Source organism: Neoarius graeffei, chromosome 1, assembly GCF_027579695.1.
Source record: "Neoarius graeffei isolate fNeoGra1 chromosome 1, fNeoGra1.pri, whole genome shotgun sequence".
Taxonomy (NCBI): domain Eukaryota; kingdom Metazoa; phylum Chordata; class Actinopteri; order Siluriformes; family Ariidae; genus Neoarius; species Neoarius graeffei.
In genome coordinates this window covers 72523974-72541257 of record NC_083569.1, presented here as the reverse complement: position 1 = coordinate 72541257, position 17284 = coordinate 72523974, and the positions used below count along the sequence as shown (strand labels likewise).

The 17284-nt window shown below is 43.8% G+C and overlaps 1 protein-coding gene across 1 annotated transcript; it reads right to left on the bottom strand.

The window, feature by feature from the left end:
• Positions 1-7472: 7472 nt before the first annotated feature.
• LOC132888666 (cornifelin homolog A-like) lies at positions 7473-11136 on the bottom strand. The gene is made up of 3 exons (XM_060924733.1): positions 11034-11136; positions 7708-7853; positions 7473-7562 (listed from the first exon to the last, which is right to left on the bottom strand). The coding sequence occupies exons 1-3, from the start codon at positions 11134-11136 to the stop codon at positions 7473-7475; spliced, it is 339 nt and encodes a 112-aa protein (XP_060780716.1).
• Positions 11137-17284: the final 6148 nt, after the last annotated feature.

Below are 17284 nucleotides of genomic sequence, written 5' to 3'. Positions count from 1 at the left end.
AATTCTTAGCTAAGGATGACCATGTTCTTGCTAATTGGTTGTTGCAATCACATGATTATACCAGTTTGCAAATTCAAAATGAACTTCTGAGTGTATTTGGTAACACAATTGTCAGACAAATAGCAACATCAATAAAATCTCAGTCTGTTCTGCAGTACAGCATAATCATTGATGGCACCCAGGATATATCAGGGAAGGAACAAGAATCTATATGTTTCAGATTTGTCGACCATGACTTGGTTTCCCATGAAGATTTTGTGGGGCTGTATGAGGTATCGGCAACCAGAGGGGAAGACATTGCTAGGGTAGCTGAAGATGTCATTCAGCGTATGGATCTTCCTTTGTCTGGCTTGCGTGGACAGACCTATGACGGTGCTGCCAATATGGCAGGAAAATTCAATGGCACACAGGCTCTGGTAAAGAGACATCAACCACTGGCACTCTATGTGCACTGTGGTGCCCACTGCTCACATTTGATTGCACAGTCTGCTTACAATGCATCAACTGTTGTCCGTGACTCTTTGTTTTGGATTAATGAGCTAGGGTGCCTGAGTAACCAGTCAGGAAAATTTAAGGCTATGTTTAAAGCAAATGCAGGCCCTGAACCAAATACTGCCTTAAAGCCACTGTGTCCAACCAGATGGACAGTGTGCTACAAAGCAGTTCAATCTGTTCTTAGGCAGTACGAAAATGTGTTGGCAACTTTAGAGGACATGGCATCTTCCAATAAATCAGACATGGGCTCAAGAGCAAGTGGTCTGTTCGAGACATTTAGTAAGGGAAAGACTGTCCTGTGGTTCATGATGGGTTCAGAGGTTATTGGGGAACTGGAGAATCTAAACAAATCATTACAAAAAGAGACACAAACCATTTGTGGGATGAGAGAAGCTGTGCAATATGTGAGGGAGTCTATACAATCCAAGAGAAATGAGGAGAGCTTCCATAATATGTTTCAGAATGCTGAGGCCATGGTCAACTCGTTCGACTTTGAACCAATAGAAATGCCACGTCAGAGAAAGCCTAGAAAGAGATACAGCTGTGAAGCAGAGCAACATGTTGCTAAATCTGCTGAAGACTTCTTCAGGTCAGAGTTTTACAAAGTGTTAGAAATGCCACGTCAGAGAAAGCCTAGAAAGAGATACAGCTGTGAAGCAGAGCAACATGTTGCTAAATCTGCTGAAGACTTCTTCAGGTCAGAGTTTTACAAAGTGTTAGAAATGCCACGTCAGAGAAAGCCTAGAAAGAGATACAGCTGTGAAGCAGAGCAACATGTTGCTAAATCTGCTGAAGACTTCTTCAGGTCAGAGTTTTACAAAGTGTTAGAAATGCCACGTCAGAGAAAGCCTAGAAAGAGATACAGCTGTGAAGCAGAGCAACATGTTGCTAAATCTGCTGAAGACTTCTTCAGGTCAGAGTTTTACAAAGTGTTAGACACTGTAGAGCAGCAGTTTGAAGACCACTTTAGTCAGGCTGACTTGGCTACTCTGTATAAATTGGAAATGGTCCTCCTTACAGGCCAGGTGTCTGATGTTGTGGAGCCATATCCTGAACTTGAGATGGATGTTTTAAGGGTCCAGCTGCAAATGTTTCTTTTAAAACACAAGGTGAAGTCCAGTGGTGATGCAGCCAGTATTCTCAGGGACATGCCCATTGAGGTGAGGGGGTTGTTTGACCAGGTAGAGGCCTTGGTTAGGCTCTTACTTGTTGTGCCAGTGTCCTCTACAGAGGCTGAGAGGAGCTTTAGCGCTTTGAGGAGACTGAAGACACGGTTGACATCAACTATGTCTCAAGAGCAACTTAATCATGCAGCTGTCTGCCATGTCCATAAAAGCATGATGGACAAAATAAACCTCAATGTAATATGTAGGCAGTTTGTGTCAGTCTGTGAAAGAAGACGACATGTTTTTGGTTCATTCACTTGAGCTTGTAGCTGTAGCTGGATGTAGTGTGAGGTGCCAGCAACATATCTATGATTTTCACCAATGAGTAAAGCTCATTATGTGTTCATGAGTTACAGTTTATATGTTTTTGGTTCAGCCACATAAGTGGGTTTGTAATAGATATTGCCAAGTTTGAGATATTAACAAAGGAATTAGTATGTCTGTATGAGTTGTTTGTATTTAACCATTCTGCAGTCTGACATGTCCATAAAAACACAATGGATAAAGTAAACCTCAAAGTAATAGGCAGCTTGTGTCAGTCTGTGAAAGAAGACAACATGTTTTGGTTCATTCATTTGAGCTTGTAGCTGGATGTAGTGTGAGGTGCCAGCAACACAGCTATGATTTTCACAAATGAGTAAAGCTCATTATGTGTCCATGAGTTACAGTTTATATGTTTTTGGTTCAGCCACATGAGTAGGTTTGTTATAAAAGTTGCATGCCAAGCTTGAGATGTTAACAAAAACATTTGTATCTCTGTATGAGTCCTACTGTATGTATGTAACCTTTTAATGCATGGATTATTAAATTCTTCTTCAAAAAAATAATTAAAAAAACTACAAATCAAGACTCTAAATCTAATTTTGTAAAATATTATAGACATACCCCGTCTCACCCGCTATTATGTATTTCAGTGTGAGAGGTATGCAAATATATAGTTTTATCTGGTCCAAATTTCCACGCGATGTATCTGACTATATTGTGAAAAATTGAATTCCCTGACAACATGCCAAATTTATGTCCCCACCACTTTCCAAACCAAACCTACACCCCTGCTGCCCCCCCAGCACACCACGGTGTAAAACAGGACACTGGTGACCACAGACTGATAGAACATCCACAGGAGTTTCCTGCAGATGTTAAAGGACCGCAGCCTCCTAAGGAAGTATAGCCTGCTCTGTCCCTTCCTGTATAAGTGTTTGGTGTTGCAAGTCCAGTCCAGCTTGCTGTCCAGCCACAGCCCGAGGTACTTGTAGAAATCCACAGCCTCCACCTCGACTCCCTCGATCAGAACTGGTCATGAACTTGGTCTGGACCTCCCAAAGTCAATGACCAGCTCCTTGGTCTTCGAGGTATTGAGCTGCAGATGGTTCCTGTTGCACTACACAGCAAAGTCCCTCACCAGGCTCCTATACTCCTCCTCTCTGTCGTCACTGATACTCCCAACGATGGCTGTGTCATTGGCAAACTTCTGAATGTGACACAGCTCCAACTTTTAGCAGAAGTCCGTGGTGTACAGGGTGAAGAGAAGAGGGGGCAGCACCGTGCCCTGGGGTGCTCCGGTGCTGCTAATCACAGTGTCAGACGTGATGTCCTTCAGCCTGACATACTGCGGCCTGTCAGTGAGGTAGCTGGAGATCCAGGTGACCAGGCAGGGGTCCACTTGCATCCTGTTCAGTTTGTCCTGAAGCAATAGGGGCTGGATGGTTTTGAAGGCACTCAAGAAGTCCAAGAAGAGGATCCTCACTGTGCCATTTCCCTTATCCAGATGCGAGTGGGCTCGGTGTAGCAGGTAGAGGATGCCATCTTCCACACCAACACCTGCCCAGTACGCAAACTGCAGACAGTCCTGGGCATGTTGTACCTGGGGTCTGAGGAGGCTGAGGAAGAGCCGCTCCAACGTCTTCATCAGATGTGAAGTGAGTGCCACCGGTCGGAAGTCGTTCAGCTTGCTGGGCCGATTCTTTTTAGGAACTGGAATGATACATGATGTCTTCCAGAGGGTGGGCACTCTCCCCAGCTGCAGGCTAAGGTTGAAGATGCATTGGAGTGGTTCACCCAGTTCAGCAGCACAGGTCTTCAGTAGTCGGAGACACACCTTGTCCGGGCCTGCTGCTTTCCTGGGGTGAAGCTTCCTCAGTTGACCTCTGACCTGGTCTGCAGTAATGCATGGAGGTGGGGGGAGGTGGGGGAGGAGGGGGCTGCTGTGATGACTGGGGGGAGGTGTGTTGAGGGAAGAAGGAGAGATGGCTGCAGTGAGGGAGAGGGTGGGGGGACGTGGGCTGGTTGAACCGATTGAAAAAGTAATTCAACTCATTCGCCCTCTCCACTGTCCCCTCAACGACTCTGGTCTTTGTACTGTGGCCTGTGATGGTTTTCACACCTTCCCAGACCTCCCTCATGCTGTTCTCCTTCAGCTTCTGCTCCACCTTTCTCCTGTAGCTGTCCTTAGCTTCCCTCACGCAGCATTTTACCTCCTGCTGTGCTGCTTTCATTGCTTCCCTATCCCTGCTCCTGAAGGTGGCCTTCTTCCTGTTGAGGACAGCTTTGACTTCTTGTGTTACCCATGGGTTGTTATTAGGGTAACATCGTACAGTCTTAGCGGGGTAGACCACGTCTGCACAGAAGTTAAGGTAATCCGTCAGACAGTGTGTCAGCCCCTCTATGTCCTCACAGTGTGGGCTAAGCAGGACATCCCAGTCCGTGATGTCATAACAGTCCCTGAGGGCATGTTCCATTTCAGGGGACCACCTCCTGATGGAGCTAGTTGTTGCAGGCTGCCTTTTATGTCCCCTTAAGGTGGGGCCTCCATGAATGATACTAATTTGTCCAGCACATCCCATGGATATGCTCGATAAGATTGAGATCTGGGGAATTTGGAGGCCAAGTCAGCACCTTGGTTCCTGAAGAGTTTTTGCACTGGACCAGGTTGCATTATCCTGCTGAATGAGGCCAGTGTCGTTAGTGAATCCCGTTTCCATGAAGGGGTTTACTTGGTCTGCAACAATGTTTAGGTAGGTGGGACGTGTCATTGTTACGTCTACATGAATGTCAGGACCCAAGGTTTCCCAGCAGAACATTGCCCAGAGCATCACGCTGCCTCTGCCGGCTTACCTCCTTCCCATAGTGTATCCTGTGCCATCTCATCCCTGGCTAAGAGACACCCAAGGACCCGGCCATCCACATGATGGAAAAGAAAATATGATTATCAGATCAGGCCACCTTCTTCACCTTGCTTCATGGTCCAGTTCTGATGATTACATGCCCATTGTAGGTGCTTTTGGAGGTGAACAGGGGTCAGCATGGGCACTCTGACTGATCTGTAGCTATGCAGCAAGCTGTGATGCATATATGTTCTGAGTCCTTTCTATCACAGCCAGCATGAACCTTTTCAGCAGTTTGTGCTATGGTAGCTTTTCTGTGGGATTGGACCATGTGAGCTAGCTTGCATGCCTATGTGTAACAGTGAACCTTGGGTGACCATCATCCTGTCATCAGTTCACTGCTTGGACCACTTCTGGTTCTCTTGTTGCGTAATATATCCCACCCCTTGACAAGTGCCATTGTAATGAAATAATCAATGTTATTCACGTCACCTGTCAGTGGTTTTAATGTTATGGCTCAGCACCGGCTCTCCCCAGGGCTGCATGTTGAGCCCCCTACTCTAGTCTCTTTACACACATGACTGCATGCCTGCCTACCCTGGAAACACCATCATTAAATTTGCCAACGACACCACTGCGGTTGGGCTGATCTCAGGACGTGATGAGGTGAACTACAGGAATGAGGTCCTGAAGTTGACAGAGTGGTCTCATCTCATCTCATTATCTCTAGCCACTTTATCCTGTTCTACAGGGTCGCAGGCGAACTGGAGCCTATCCCAGCTGACTACGGGCGAAAGGTGGGGTACATCCTGGACAAGTCGCCAGGCCATCACAGGGCTAACACATAGACACAGACAACCATTCACACTCACATTCACACCTACGGTCAATTTAGAGTCACCAGTTAACCTAACCTGCATGTCTTTGGACTGTGGGGGAAACCGGAGCACCTGGAGGAAACCCACGCGGACACGGGGAGAACATGCAAACTCCACACAGAAAGGCCCTCGCTGGCAATGGGGCTCGAACCCGGACCTTCTTGCTGTGAGGTGACAGCGCTAACCACTACACCACCGTGCCGCCCTGACAGAGTGGTGCTCAACAAATAATCTGTTACTTAACACCTCAATAACTGAAGAAATCATTGTCGACTTCAGGAAGAACAGGGCTGACCTCACTCCCCTCTACATCAATGGTGACTATGTAGAGAGGGTCCACACCTTCAGGTGTCTCAGCACTCTCATCTCTGTGGACCTCTCCTGGTCTGTAAACACCACGGCAGTTATCAAGAAGGCCCAGCAGCGACTATACTTCCTGAGGGTGCTCAGGAAGAACAACCTGGGTAGTAAGCTGCTGGAGACCTTCTACAGATCCTGCATTGAGAGCCTGCTGACGTACTGCATCTCTGTGTGGTATGCCAGCTGCACTGAAGCAGACAGAAAGAGGCTGCAGAGAGTGGCTAAGACAGCACAGTAAATTGTCGGCCACCCTCTCCCCACCTTAGATGACATCTACAACTCTTGCTGCCTCACCAGAGCGAGGAATATTGTTAAGGACAGTTTTCACCTGAGCAATCATTTGTTTGACCTGCTGCCTTCTGGGAGGCGCTACAGGTGCATCAAGTCCAGGATGAACAGACTCAAGAACAGTTTTATTCCTAGAGTCATAACCCTGCTGAATGCAAACATGCACTAACCCCACTCCTTGTTGGCTGTTCCATATTATTTATTATCTATTATTAGTTATCCACCTCAGCAGTGCAATAATAACAAATGCAATATGCACTTTGTTTTTAATGTATGTTGTGTGTGTTGTATGTTTTGGGTACTGTTCTATTTTTATGTGGTCTTGCACTTTAGGGTTAGCTTTTAATTTCGTTGTACTTGGTACAGTGACAATAAATTCTGATTCTGCTTTATAAAATCATTAAGTAACATGCAAAGCCTGAGTGAAACATATTCTTTTTGTAAAGTATATTGTGAGCTGCCGGTTTCCCCCACAGTCCAAAGACATGCAGGTTAGGTTAACTGGTGACTCTAAATTGACCGTAGGTGTGAATGTGAGTGTGAATGGTTGTCTGTGTCTATGTGTCAGCCCTGTGATGACCTGGCGACTTGTCCAGGGTGTACCCCGCCTTTTGCCCGTAGTCAGCTGGGATAGGCTCCAGCTTGCCTGCGACCCTGTAGAACAGTATAAAACGGCTAGGTAATAATGAGATGAGATATTGTGAGCTGTAAGTCTGATGAAATGAAACTAAAAGAGATTATTTATACATCCATCCATCCATGCATCTATCCATCTTCTGCTGCTTATCTGGGTCCGGGTCATGGGGGTAGCAGCCTACACAGAGCTGCCCAGACTTCCCTCTCCCCAGCCACCTCCACCAGCTCTTCCATGGGAATACGGAGACATTCCCAGGCCAGCCGAGAGATGTAATCTCTCCAGCGTGTCCTGGGTCTGCTCCGGGGTCTCCTCCCGGTGGGACATGCCCAGAGATTATTTATATAGGCTAATATTGTATAAAAAAGAATATTTGGAACATGATTATAGAGCAAGTGATGGTTTTGGGGCATGATCAAAGAAAAAAAAACAAGCAATGTGCTACACACTGATGCAATTTTTTAATCACAAGCTGATTTTAGTCACAAGCTTAGAAGATTTTACATTTTGAAACTTCTAAAGCAAAAGAGCAATTTCCACAATCTGTTTAGCCACGGGTCTTTAATTCACATGACATCTGACACCAGGCACAGGGGTAACAGCAAAGCACAGCGAGGCAGTCTTCAATGCTGGAGCCCTGAGAGAAACAAAGACTCACTTACGTTATGTCTATGCTTTGCCTATGTTATTCAAACTTTTTACTTCTCGTACTGTTAGTATAATTTATGTGTGTGTGTGTGTGTGTGTGTGTGTGTGTGTGTGTGTGTGTGTGTGTGTCTCACTTCAATATTATAGCGCTCCCTCATTTTGCTTCGAAGGCAGCAGGAGACAGTCAGACAGCAGTCAAGCAGCGGCATGCAGAAACACCAACCAAAATCAGAAACAGTCTGACACTGCAAACACGGCAAGCACCACAGGCCACAGCAACCTGCAGCACACATACACACAGTAATTACAATTTCCTTTTTAAAATTGTTTAATTCCTCAGCCTATGTATGGAAATAAGCTGCAAAAAAATGTTTAATTAATCATGCTTATGATGCCAAGATCATGAACTTGATTACGTGTTTCTGCCTGGATACCATGTGCTGTTTTTTTCTACATGAATGAGAAAGGCTTTGTTTTGTGCTATTCCTGGCTGTCATAATAAGTGTAGAATGAGGATATTTTTAAAGAATGTTTTGCTTTTCCTTAACCAAATTCACATCATAAGGTAGACAATTAGGCCTTGTGAGTTTTAGAATAGCCCTGTGATGACCTGGCGACTTGTCCAGGGTGTACCCCCCCTTTCACCCGTAGTCAGCTGAGATAGGCTCCAGCTTGCCTGCGACCCTGTAGAACAGGATAAAGCGGCTAGAGATAATGAGAGAGATGGCCATATAGAATTATCATTCATGGTGATAACTCCAAATGTATAGTTTAGCAATAACTTCTTGGGCTAAACTTCTTGGGACTTTGCTTTTTTTTTTTTAAGTTAAACACATACTGGGCCATCCAACTGGTCCAACAAGTAAGTTTAAGTCTACCAAATAACATTTACATTTTTTTGTCCTGCTAGGCTTGCCATCACGCAAGTTATGTCCATATTAAAAATTAAATAATCCTGAAATATTATAGGTTAAATACCCTTACCTACACGTCTATTTAAACAGATAATACCTGAAGTAATTGAACCGCTTCTAAAAATAATAAATTCTTCTCTTAGGATTGGCTATGTACCCAAGTCCTTTAAACTAGCAGTTATCAAACTCCTGATTAAAAAACCTGACCTTGATCCCTGTCAGCTGTCCAATTATCGGCCAATATCAAACCTCCCCTTTATCTCCAAGATCCTTGAAAAAGCTGTGGCACAGCAGTTATGTTCCTATTTACATAGGAATAACATCCATGAAATGTATCAGTCAGGATTTAGACCTAATCACAGCAAAGAGACAGCTCTGGTTAAAGTAGTAAACGACCTACAGTTGGCGTTTGATCAGGGCTGTGTCTCGCTGCTTGTGTTGCTTGACCTTAGTGCAACATTTGATACCATTGATCATTCCATTCTTCTGGATAGACGAGAAAATGTTGTGGGAGTTAAGGGAATGGCCCTCTCCTGGCTCAGCTCTTATATAACTGATCGCTATCAGTATGTTGATGTAAATGGTGATATTTCTAGATGTACTGAGGTAAAGATTGGTGTTCCACAAGGTTCTGTCTTGGGTCCGCTGCTTTTTTCTTTATATATGTTACCTCTGGGTGATATTATTTGTAAACATTGTATTAGTTTCCACTGTTATGCTGATGACACACAGTTGTATGTCTCTGCAAAACCTGATGAGAGACACCAGCTTAATAGAATTGAGGAATGTGTAAGGGACATTAGACACTGGATGCTTATTAACTTCCTTCTGCTTAACTCTGACAAGACTGACGTACTTGTATTAGGACCACATGCAGCTAGAAGTAAGTTTTCTGATTATACAGTAATTCTGGATGGCCTTTCTGTTTCTTCATGTGCAGCAGTAAAAAACCTCAGAGTGATTATTGACCCCAGTCTTTGATTCAAAACTCACACTGATAACATCACCCGGATAGCTTTCTTTCATCTCAGAAATATTGCTAAGATAAGAAATTTAATGTCACTACATGACGCGGAAAAAATAGTTCATGCTTTCGTTACCTCCAGGTTGGATTGTTGTAATGCCTTACTGTCTGGATGTTCTAATAAGTGCATAAACAAGCTCCAGTTAGTTCAAAATGCAGCAGCAAGAGTCCTTACTAGAACTAAAAATATGACCACATCACCCCTGTCTTATCCACACTGCATTGGCTCCCAATCAAATTTCGTATTGATTATAAAATACTACTATTGACCTTTAAAGCACTGAATGGTCTCGTGCCACAGTACCTGAGTGAACTTCTGGTCCTCTATGACCCGCCATGCCTACTTAGATCAAAAGGTGCAGGCTATCTGCTGGTACGTCGTATAGTGAAGGCTACATCAGGGGGCAGAGCCTTTTCTTACAAAGCCCCACAGTTATGGAACAGCCTTCCAAGTAATGTTTGGGAATCAGACACAGTCTCAGTGTTTAAGTCTAGGCTGAAAACATATCTGTTTAGTCAAGCCTTTTGTTAATGGTGTTTATGAGGTAAATGTGTAGATCTGGAGGATCCTCAGACATAGAGTGTCTTGGTAAACTGGGATGTATGGATGTTGTCAGTCCCCACTCGCTTGCTCACTCGAGTTTGTTGACGGTGTAGTGGCTGGCTGCTTTATGTCCCGGGGCTCCCTCATGCCTGTGTTACCTTCTGGCTCTCCCCTTTTAGTTATGCTGTCATAGTTAGTTGCCAGAGTCCCTGCTTGTACTCAGTGCAATATGTATACTGTTCCTACTTATTCAGGTAACATTGGGCATACCTAACAACCTGTGTTTTCTCTCTCTTCTATCCCCCCTCCCCCCAAATCTGTCCCTCTGAGTTGCATGTTGGTCCTGGGATCGAGATGCTGGCCTCTTCTGCTCCTCGGACCTGTCTGGTCCATCCTGGTGCCCTGTGTCTGGTTGGAGTCTCATCGCATCGTTCCTGTGGAGGGCGGCCCCATGTGGACAGTTGGGGGTCGCGCCTGGAGGATGCTCTGGACTCTTGCAGTGGTGTTTTTGTGGCTGGGGACTGCAGTTGACTTGCTGACTTTAGGACTGCAGTTGACTTGCTGACTTTGGGACTGAAGTTGTCATGAACGGTTTTGCACTCAAGTTTCCGTTGGTGGGGGGTTTATAGCATCAACGAAGCTGACTTTGTGAGGACTGTTAATGTTATAGTCATGTTGTCTGTTGCTGCCCGGATGGGGATGGGTTCCCTTTTGAGTCTGGTTCCTCTCGAGGTTTCTTCCTCGTGTCATCTGAGGGAGTTTTTCATTGCCACTGTCGCCACAGGCATGCTAGTTGGGGATAGATTGGGGATAAAATTAGCTCATATTTTAAGTCGTTCAAATTCTGTAAAGCTGCTTTGCGACAATGTTTATTGTTAAAAGCGCTATACAAATAAACTTGACTTGACTTTACTTGAAATATAAGTCTTGCAATTAGTTCAGAATTCTAGATGGAAATCCACATGGGTGCAGACTTACAGGTTTTCATATCAGATGAGCAGTCAAAGAGGCCTGTGCACCAGGTGCCTGAACTGGAGGTTATGCTTGTGGTCATTTTGGTAATCTGCTGTTGGATCACCATGACTGAAAAGAGGTGATAGTAAATTATTGCTAGTTATTACTGTCTGTGTGGAGTTTTGCATGTCTGCAATGGTTCTCCAGGTACCTCCCAACTTTCAAAAACATGCTTGTGAACTGCCTCTAGGTGTTTAACATTTTTGTGCATAGCACCCTGAGATGATCTGCCATCCTAGCCAGCCTCATATCCTCACTATGATAGGCTCTGGATCCATGGAAAATTATCACCAAGATAAAGCAGTTACTAAGGTGCTGTAAAGGTACTCATGCTGTGAATAATAGGATGGTGTCTCCTGTTTTCAGAGCACCTGAGTGGAGGTGAAAATCTCACTTTGTGCTCACAGTATTTTCACCGACTGCCAATTTTTAATTTGTAAACCATGAGGTACCAGAACACCAAGCAAGACGTGATTCAGCAAGTAGACACATACAGTGGTGCTTGAAAGTTTGTGAATCCTTTAGAATTTTCTATATTCCTGCATAAATATGACCTAAAACATCAGATTTTCACACAAGTCCTAAAAGTAGATAAAGAAAACCCAGTTAAATAAATGAGACAAAAATATACTTGGTCATTTATTTATTGAAGAAAATGAACCGATATTACATATCTGTAAGTGGCAAAAGTATGTGAACCTTTGCTTTCAGTATCTGGTGTGATCCCCTTGTGCAGCAATAACTGCAACTAAACATTTCTGGTAACTGTTGATCAGTCCTGCACACCGGCTTGGAGGAATTTTAGCCCATTCCTCCATACAGAACAGCTTCAACTCTGGGATGTTGGTGGGTTTCTTCGCATGAACTGCTTGCTTGAGGTCCTTCCACAACATTTCGATTGGATTAAGGTCAGGACTTTGACTTGGCCATTCCAAAACATTAACGTTATTCTTCTTTAACCATTCTTTGGTAGAATGACTTGTGTGCTTAAAGTCGTTGTCTTGCTGCATGACCCACCTTCTCTTGAGATTCAGTTCATGGACAGATGTCCTGACATTTTCCTTTAGAATTCGCTGGTATAATTCAGAATTCATTGTTCCATCAATGATGGCAAGCTGTCCTGGCCCAGATGCAGCAAAACAGGCCCAAACCATGATACTACCACCACCATGTTTCACAGATGGGATAAGGTTCTTATGCTGGAATGCAGTGTTTTCCTTTCTCCAAACATAACGCTTCTCATTTCAACCAAAAAGTTCTATTTTGGTCTCATCCATGCACAAAATATTTTTTCAGTAGCCTTCTGGCTTGTCCATGTGATCTTTAGCAAACTGCAGATGAGCAGCAATGTTCTTTTTGGAGAGCAGGGGCTTTCTCCTTGCAACCCTGCCATGCACACCATTGTTGTTCAGTGTTCTCCTGATGGTGGACTCATGAACATTAACATTAGCCAGTGTGAGAGAGGCCTTCAGTTGCTTAGAAGTTATCCTGGGGTCCTTTGTGACCTTGCCAACTATTACACGCCTTGCTCTTGGAGTGATCTTTGTTGGTCAACCACTCCTGGGGTGGGTAACAATGGTCCTGAATTTCCTCCATTTGTACACAATCTGTCTGACTGTGGACTGGTGAAGTCCAAACTCTTTAGAGATGGTTTTGTAACCTTTTCCAGCCTGAGGAACATCAACAACGCTTTTTCTGAGGTCCTCAGAAATCTCCTTTGTTCAACACTTTGACAAACATGTGTTGTGAAGATCAGACTTTGATAGATCCCTGTTCTTTAAATAAAACAGGGTGCCCACTCACACCTGATTGTCATCCCATTGATTGAAAACACCTGACTCTAATTTCACCTTCAAATTAACTGCTAATCCTAGAGGTTCACATACTTTTGTCACTCACAGATATGTAATATTGGATCATTTTCCTCAATAAATAAATGACCAAGTATAATATTTTTGTCTCATTTGTTTAACTTAGTTCTCTTTATCTACTTTTAGGACTTGTGTGAAAATCTGATGATGTTTTAGGTCATATTTATGCACAAATATAGAAAATTCTAAAGGATTCACAAACTTTCAAGCACCACTGTATACATGCTACTGCTGCCTCTACTAATATTGTTCTGGTTGATACTATTTCCTTTCCATCACATTCTTCTTTTTAACTTGATCACTGGTGTGAATTGATACATACCGACTTAGTGAAATGTATTAATCACGTGGCTCAATATTCTGGACCACTACTTTGTACTGAACAGGTTCTTGTTTGATACACCACATTCATAGATTAATGTCACCTGAAAGAAGTTTTTTTTTCATCCTGCAATATTTTTCAGAACCTGCATTGGCATCAATCCTGAGAGGGGCACAAAAGCATGCCATGAGAAAGTGCAGAGCAAGAGGAGTGGGAAGATGGTCAAAAAGAAGCCAATGTCATTGAATCCACATGTCTGCAAACTCATCAAGAAGCTCAGTGACTTCAAGTGGGACTTGATCTGTTTTACACACACACACACAATATCTCACCTAGCCATGTGTTCATTTATTTACTCCCTCACTCACTCATGTGACTACACCCAGTGTCTTTTCTTCTTCAAACTGTTGGATCTTAAGTTTTATACTGTTCAGTAAAATAGAAACAGTGTGATTGTTTTGTGTTCACTTCCCTGCTGTAATACTCATGCAAACTAGACTGCTGCTGTTCTGCAGCAGGTTAATTAAAAACAGCTAGTTTGATGTTCTTTTCTAAATACATACACATAAAAATTGTTACTGTGAGTGACCAAATATTGTATGCACTGTCATTTAAATTAAAAATTGTAAATCTTTCAAATGAATGAAGCAAAGACACAATAACAGGCAGGGAGTTGAGGTTTATTCAGGTGTCACTTGCTGCACTTTTTTTCCCAGGAAATATCTGAGAAGGAACTGCATCTGAAATATTTACAGTATGTAAGCTGTGCTTGAATCTACAGTATTGTAGATTCAGATTACATACTGTAAATATACAGTAATTTACTGACAAAACTGTGACCAGCATTGTGCTGTAAATTACCAGAATACAGTAAAGAACTGCACATTTATTTCTAGTAAAATACTGTAATTCTAAAATAGAGTAAGGAACTGTAACAAATACAGTACTTTGCTGGCAAAACTCCTGCAGTTAATTACTGTAAATTCACAGTGAAAAGTTTTACAGTATAGCCCTCAATACCATCAGAAATTGACAGAAAAACATTATTTGTGAATTCTGGTACAGTCGCTGCTTTGTTTGGGGGGCAAAGAATATTTTTTCAGTATCTTATTACTTAAGAGATATACATTTGAAAATAGAGGAAAATCAAAGTTAATATAGCTTGAGAGAGTGTTGTCAAAACAATGACTCAGGGAAACATTTTGATCAGGGAAGTGTTTTGATTTCCACAAGCAAGTAATAAACCGTTACCTATGCAGAATGTACTGAAGAACAATACGAATAGAAACTCACATAAGTGTCACATCCTTAAAGCACAAGGTTCATCCACAAAGCTAATAAAGTCGTTTGCCTTTTGAGTCGGACAGCTGAAGCAAATGGACTTTCACTGACGAACACATGCAGTTGTCATGTAGGCCATGACAAAGTAAGGAAGGGACACAGCTACAGATGGTGAGTCTGAATATTTATTACAAAAAAAAACCCCTGAATCAACTGAAGAAACCAATATAAATATGAAACGTGTCAAATCGTAAGGCAAAAAAAAGACAAAAACCAAACAGAGAAAACCATGCCATTGCCCGCAGGAGTCAGTCCAAGTGAGAGAGAGCGAGAGCGATATAGGCCCGTGCTTTTAAGCTGCAGGAGCACACGTCCCAGGTGCTCCAAATTAGGCTGCTGTGATCAGGGCCGTAACTACCACTGAGGACACCGAGGTCATGTCCTCGGCATTTTTTTCCCACGGTATTTTTTTTTCACTCAGAAATGTGAAATTAATATATGATGAAAATCGTTCTGACTTTGATCGGTGGAAAATTCTAAATTCAGCTTGCATCCCCCTGTTCTCATTTGTTTGTCTAAAAATAAAGTCCACATAATCATTTTTGGTCCGACTCCGCAGCCAGTCAGTTTGTCAATAAGTCGTGGAATCTGAAAATTGACATAAGATGAAGAAGTCTACTACACTAAAACAAACCAAACTCAGCTCTGGAAAGTCAGCAAGTGAGAGAAAAAGAAAGAGGGAAGAAGGTGAGTTAATTTTGCCAGTGACTGACAGTTATGTGCCGGAATGCTTATGATCATTAACAGTGCAATTTTAATTAGCATTTCAAGCAACAACAGTCGAAGCCACTTAGCTAGATAGGATTTTCGTTTTCCAGGCGGCACAAACTCTTTTATTCTCTCTCTCGATTTGATTTGGTGCGTTTCAGATCAGAAAAGGCTGGACAGTCGTGACCTGTTGTTTATGAAGTTATTGGGTGCTGACGAGACTTGAACTATTTTGCTAACTTACCAGACTATAGGCTAACGTGAACACAAGACACTATTGTTTTGATCATTGGTTGTATTTTCGAACGGAAATGAAAACGGGTAGCAAACTTATCATGTTCACATTTTATTTACAACATGCACTACGTTCACGCTGCAAGGCTTAATGCTCAATTCCGCTTTTTTTGTGAAATCCGATTTTTTTGTGAGGTCGTTCACATTAACAAATATATGCGACTTGTATGTGATCCTCAGTATGAACGAAAAGCGACCTAAAAGTGTTCCGCATGTGCATTGCAGGATACGACGACGTCACACGCAGTGAGCATGGCCAGTGTTTACGGAAGTAAAACCACCCGGTTGCGGTATGACCCATCCAATCTAGCTTGAATAGCTGCATCCCCCCAAATGGAAATCAGCTCCCTAACCTCTGCGTCCTTCCATTGAGAAGATTCAGAACCTTCACAGCCCGAAGCGTCCCTCGCATTGATGTCATGCGCAGGGGCGCAGATACGGTTTTTGAACTGGGGGGGACAAAAAACTGGGGGGGACAAAGCTGCCAGCAAACCAACCCCAACCCCGATATGCCTGTCAAACTTGTTGTGGGTTACCATAGCAACCAAGCTCGAGCTCGCAACCTGTGCAGTCTGCGCAGCTCAACCAACCGAATATCAGTCTTTGTTTTGTTTTATGCGAGTTGTTGCAACTATGTATACACTGCTGTGCACCTCAATAAACCGAATGGTAATTAGTCTTTTGATTTTTCCGTGAGATTTGCCTTATGCAAAGAAAGACAGCATAGACGTTTTTTCCTCCCTATTGAGGTATTTCACCTGACGTCACAGGGTCACGTGACGCCCCGGTGTCCACCATTTTGGACGGCAAGCTAGCTAATGTCAACAACAGTAGCTAGTATGTTACTGCAGCAATATTTACGTTCAGTCATTTGGATGACTGTTAAAACCTTTCAGTCTCAAGTTTTTCCTTTACTGGATTTACTAGTTTACTGAGCTAGCGCGCGATGGCTCCCGGCTTGGCCGGCTAGCACGCGATGGCTCCCGGCTTGGCCGGAGAGCGCGCGATGGCTCCCGGCCTGGCCGGAGAGCGCGCGATGGCTCCCGGCCTGGCCGGCGAGCGCGCGATGGCTCCCGGCCTGGCCGGCGAGCGCGCGATGGCTCCCGGCCTGGCCGGCGAGCGCGCGATGGCTCCCGGCCTGGCCGGCGAGCGCGCGATGGCTCCCGGCTTGGCCGGCGAGCGCGCGATGGCTCCCGGCTTGGCCGGCGAGCGCGCGATGGCTCCCGGCTTGGCCGGCGAGCGCGCTAGCTCAGTAAACTAGTAAATCCAGTAAAGGAAAAACTTGAGACTGAAAGGTTTTAACAGTCATCCAAATGACTGAACGTAAACATTGCTACAGTAACAGCTACGATGTTGTTGACATTAGCTAGTGCTAACAGCTAGTTGCTAATACACTGCTACAACTACACCGACCCTAATAATACAGTTCTTAGTCATTGCCTGGTAACAACAAATTTATAACGGGCCATGTCTCAACAGACTAAGAAGTTATTTCAATGACATTTAATAACATTTTGTTTATCCTGAGGACCGAAAGTAAATGAAAATGTGAACAAACCTTAGCTGTAATCAGATGGCGACCACCGGCTCCAGGGACGACTCACTGATGTAGGCATGTTACCCAGCCTGACACAAAATATTTGTAGGCATCCAAACTCGTATACGCTTTCAGATCAATA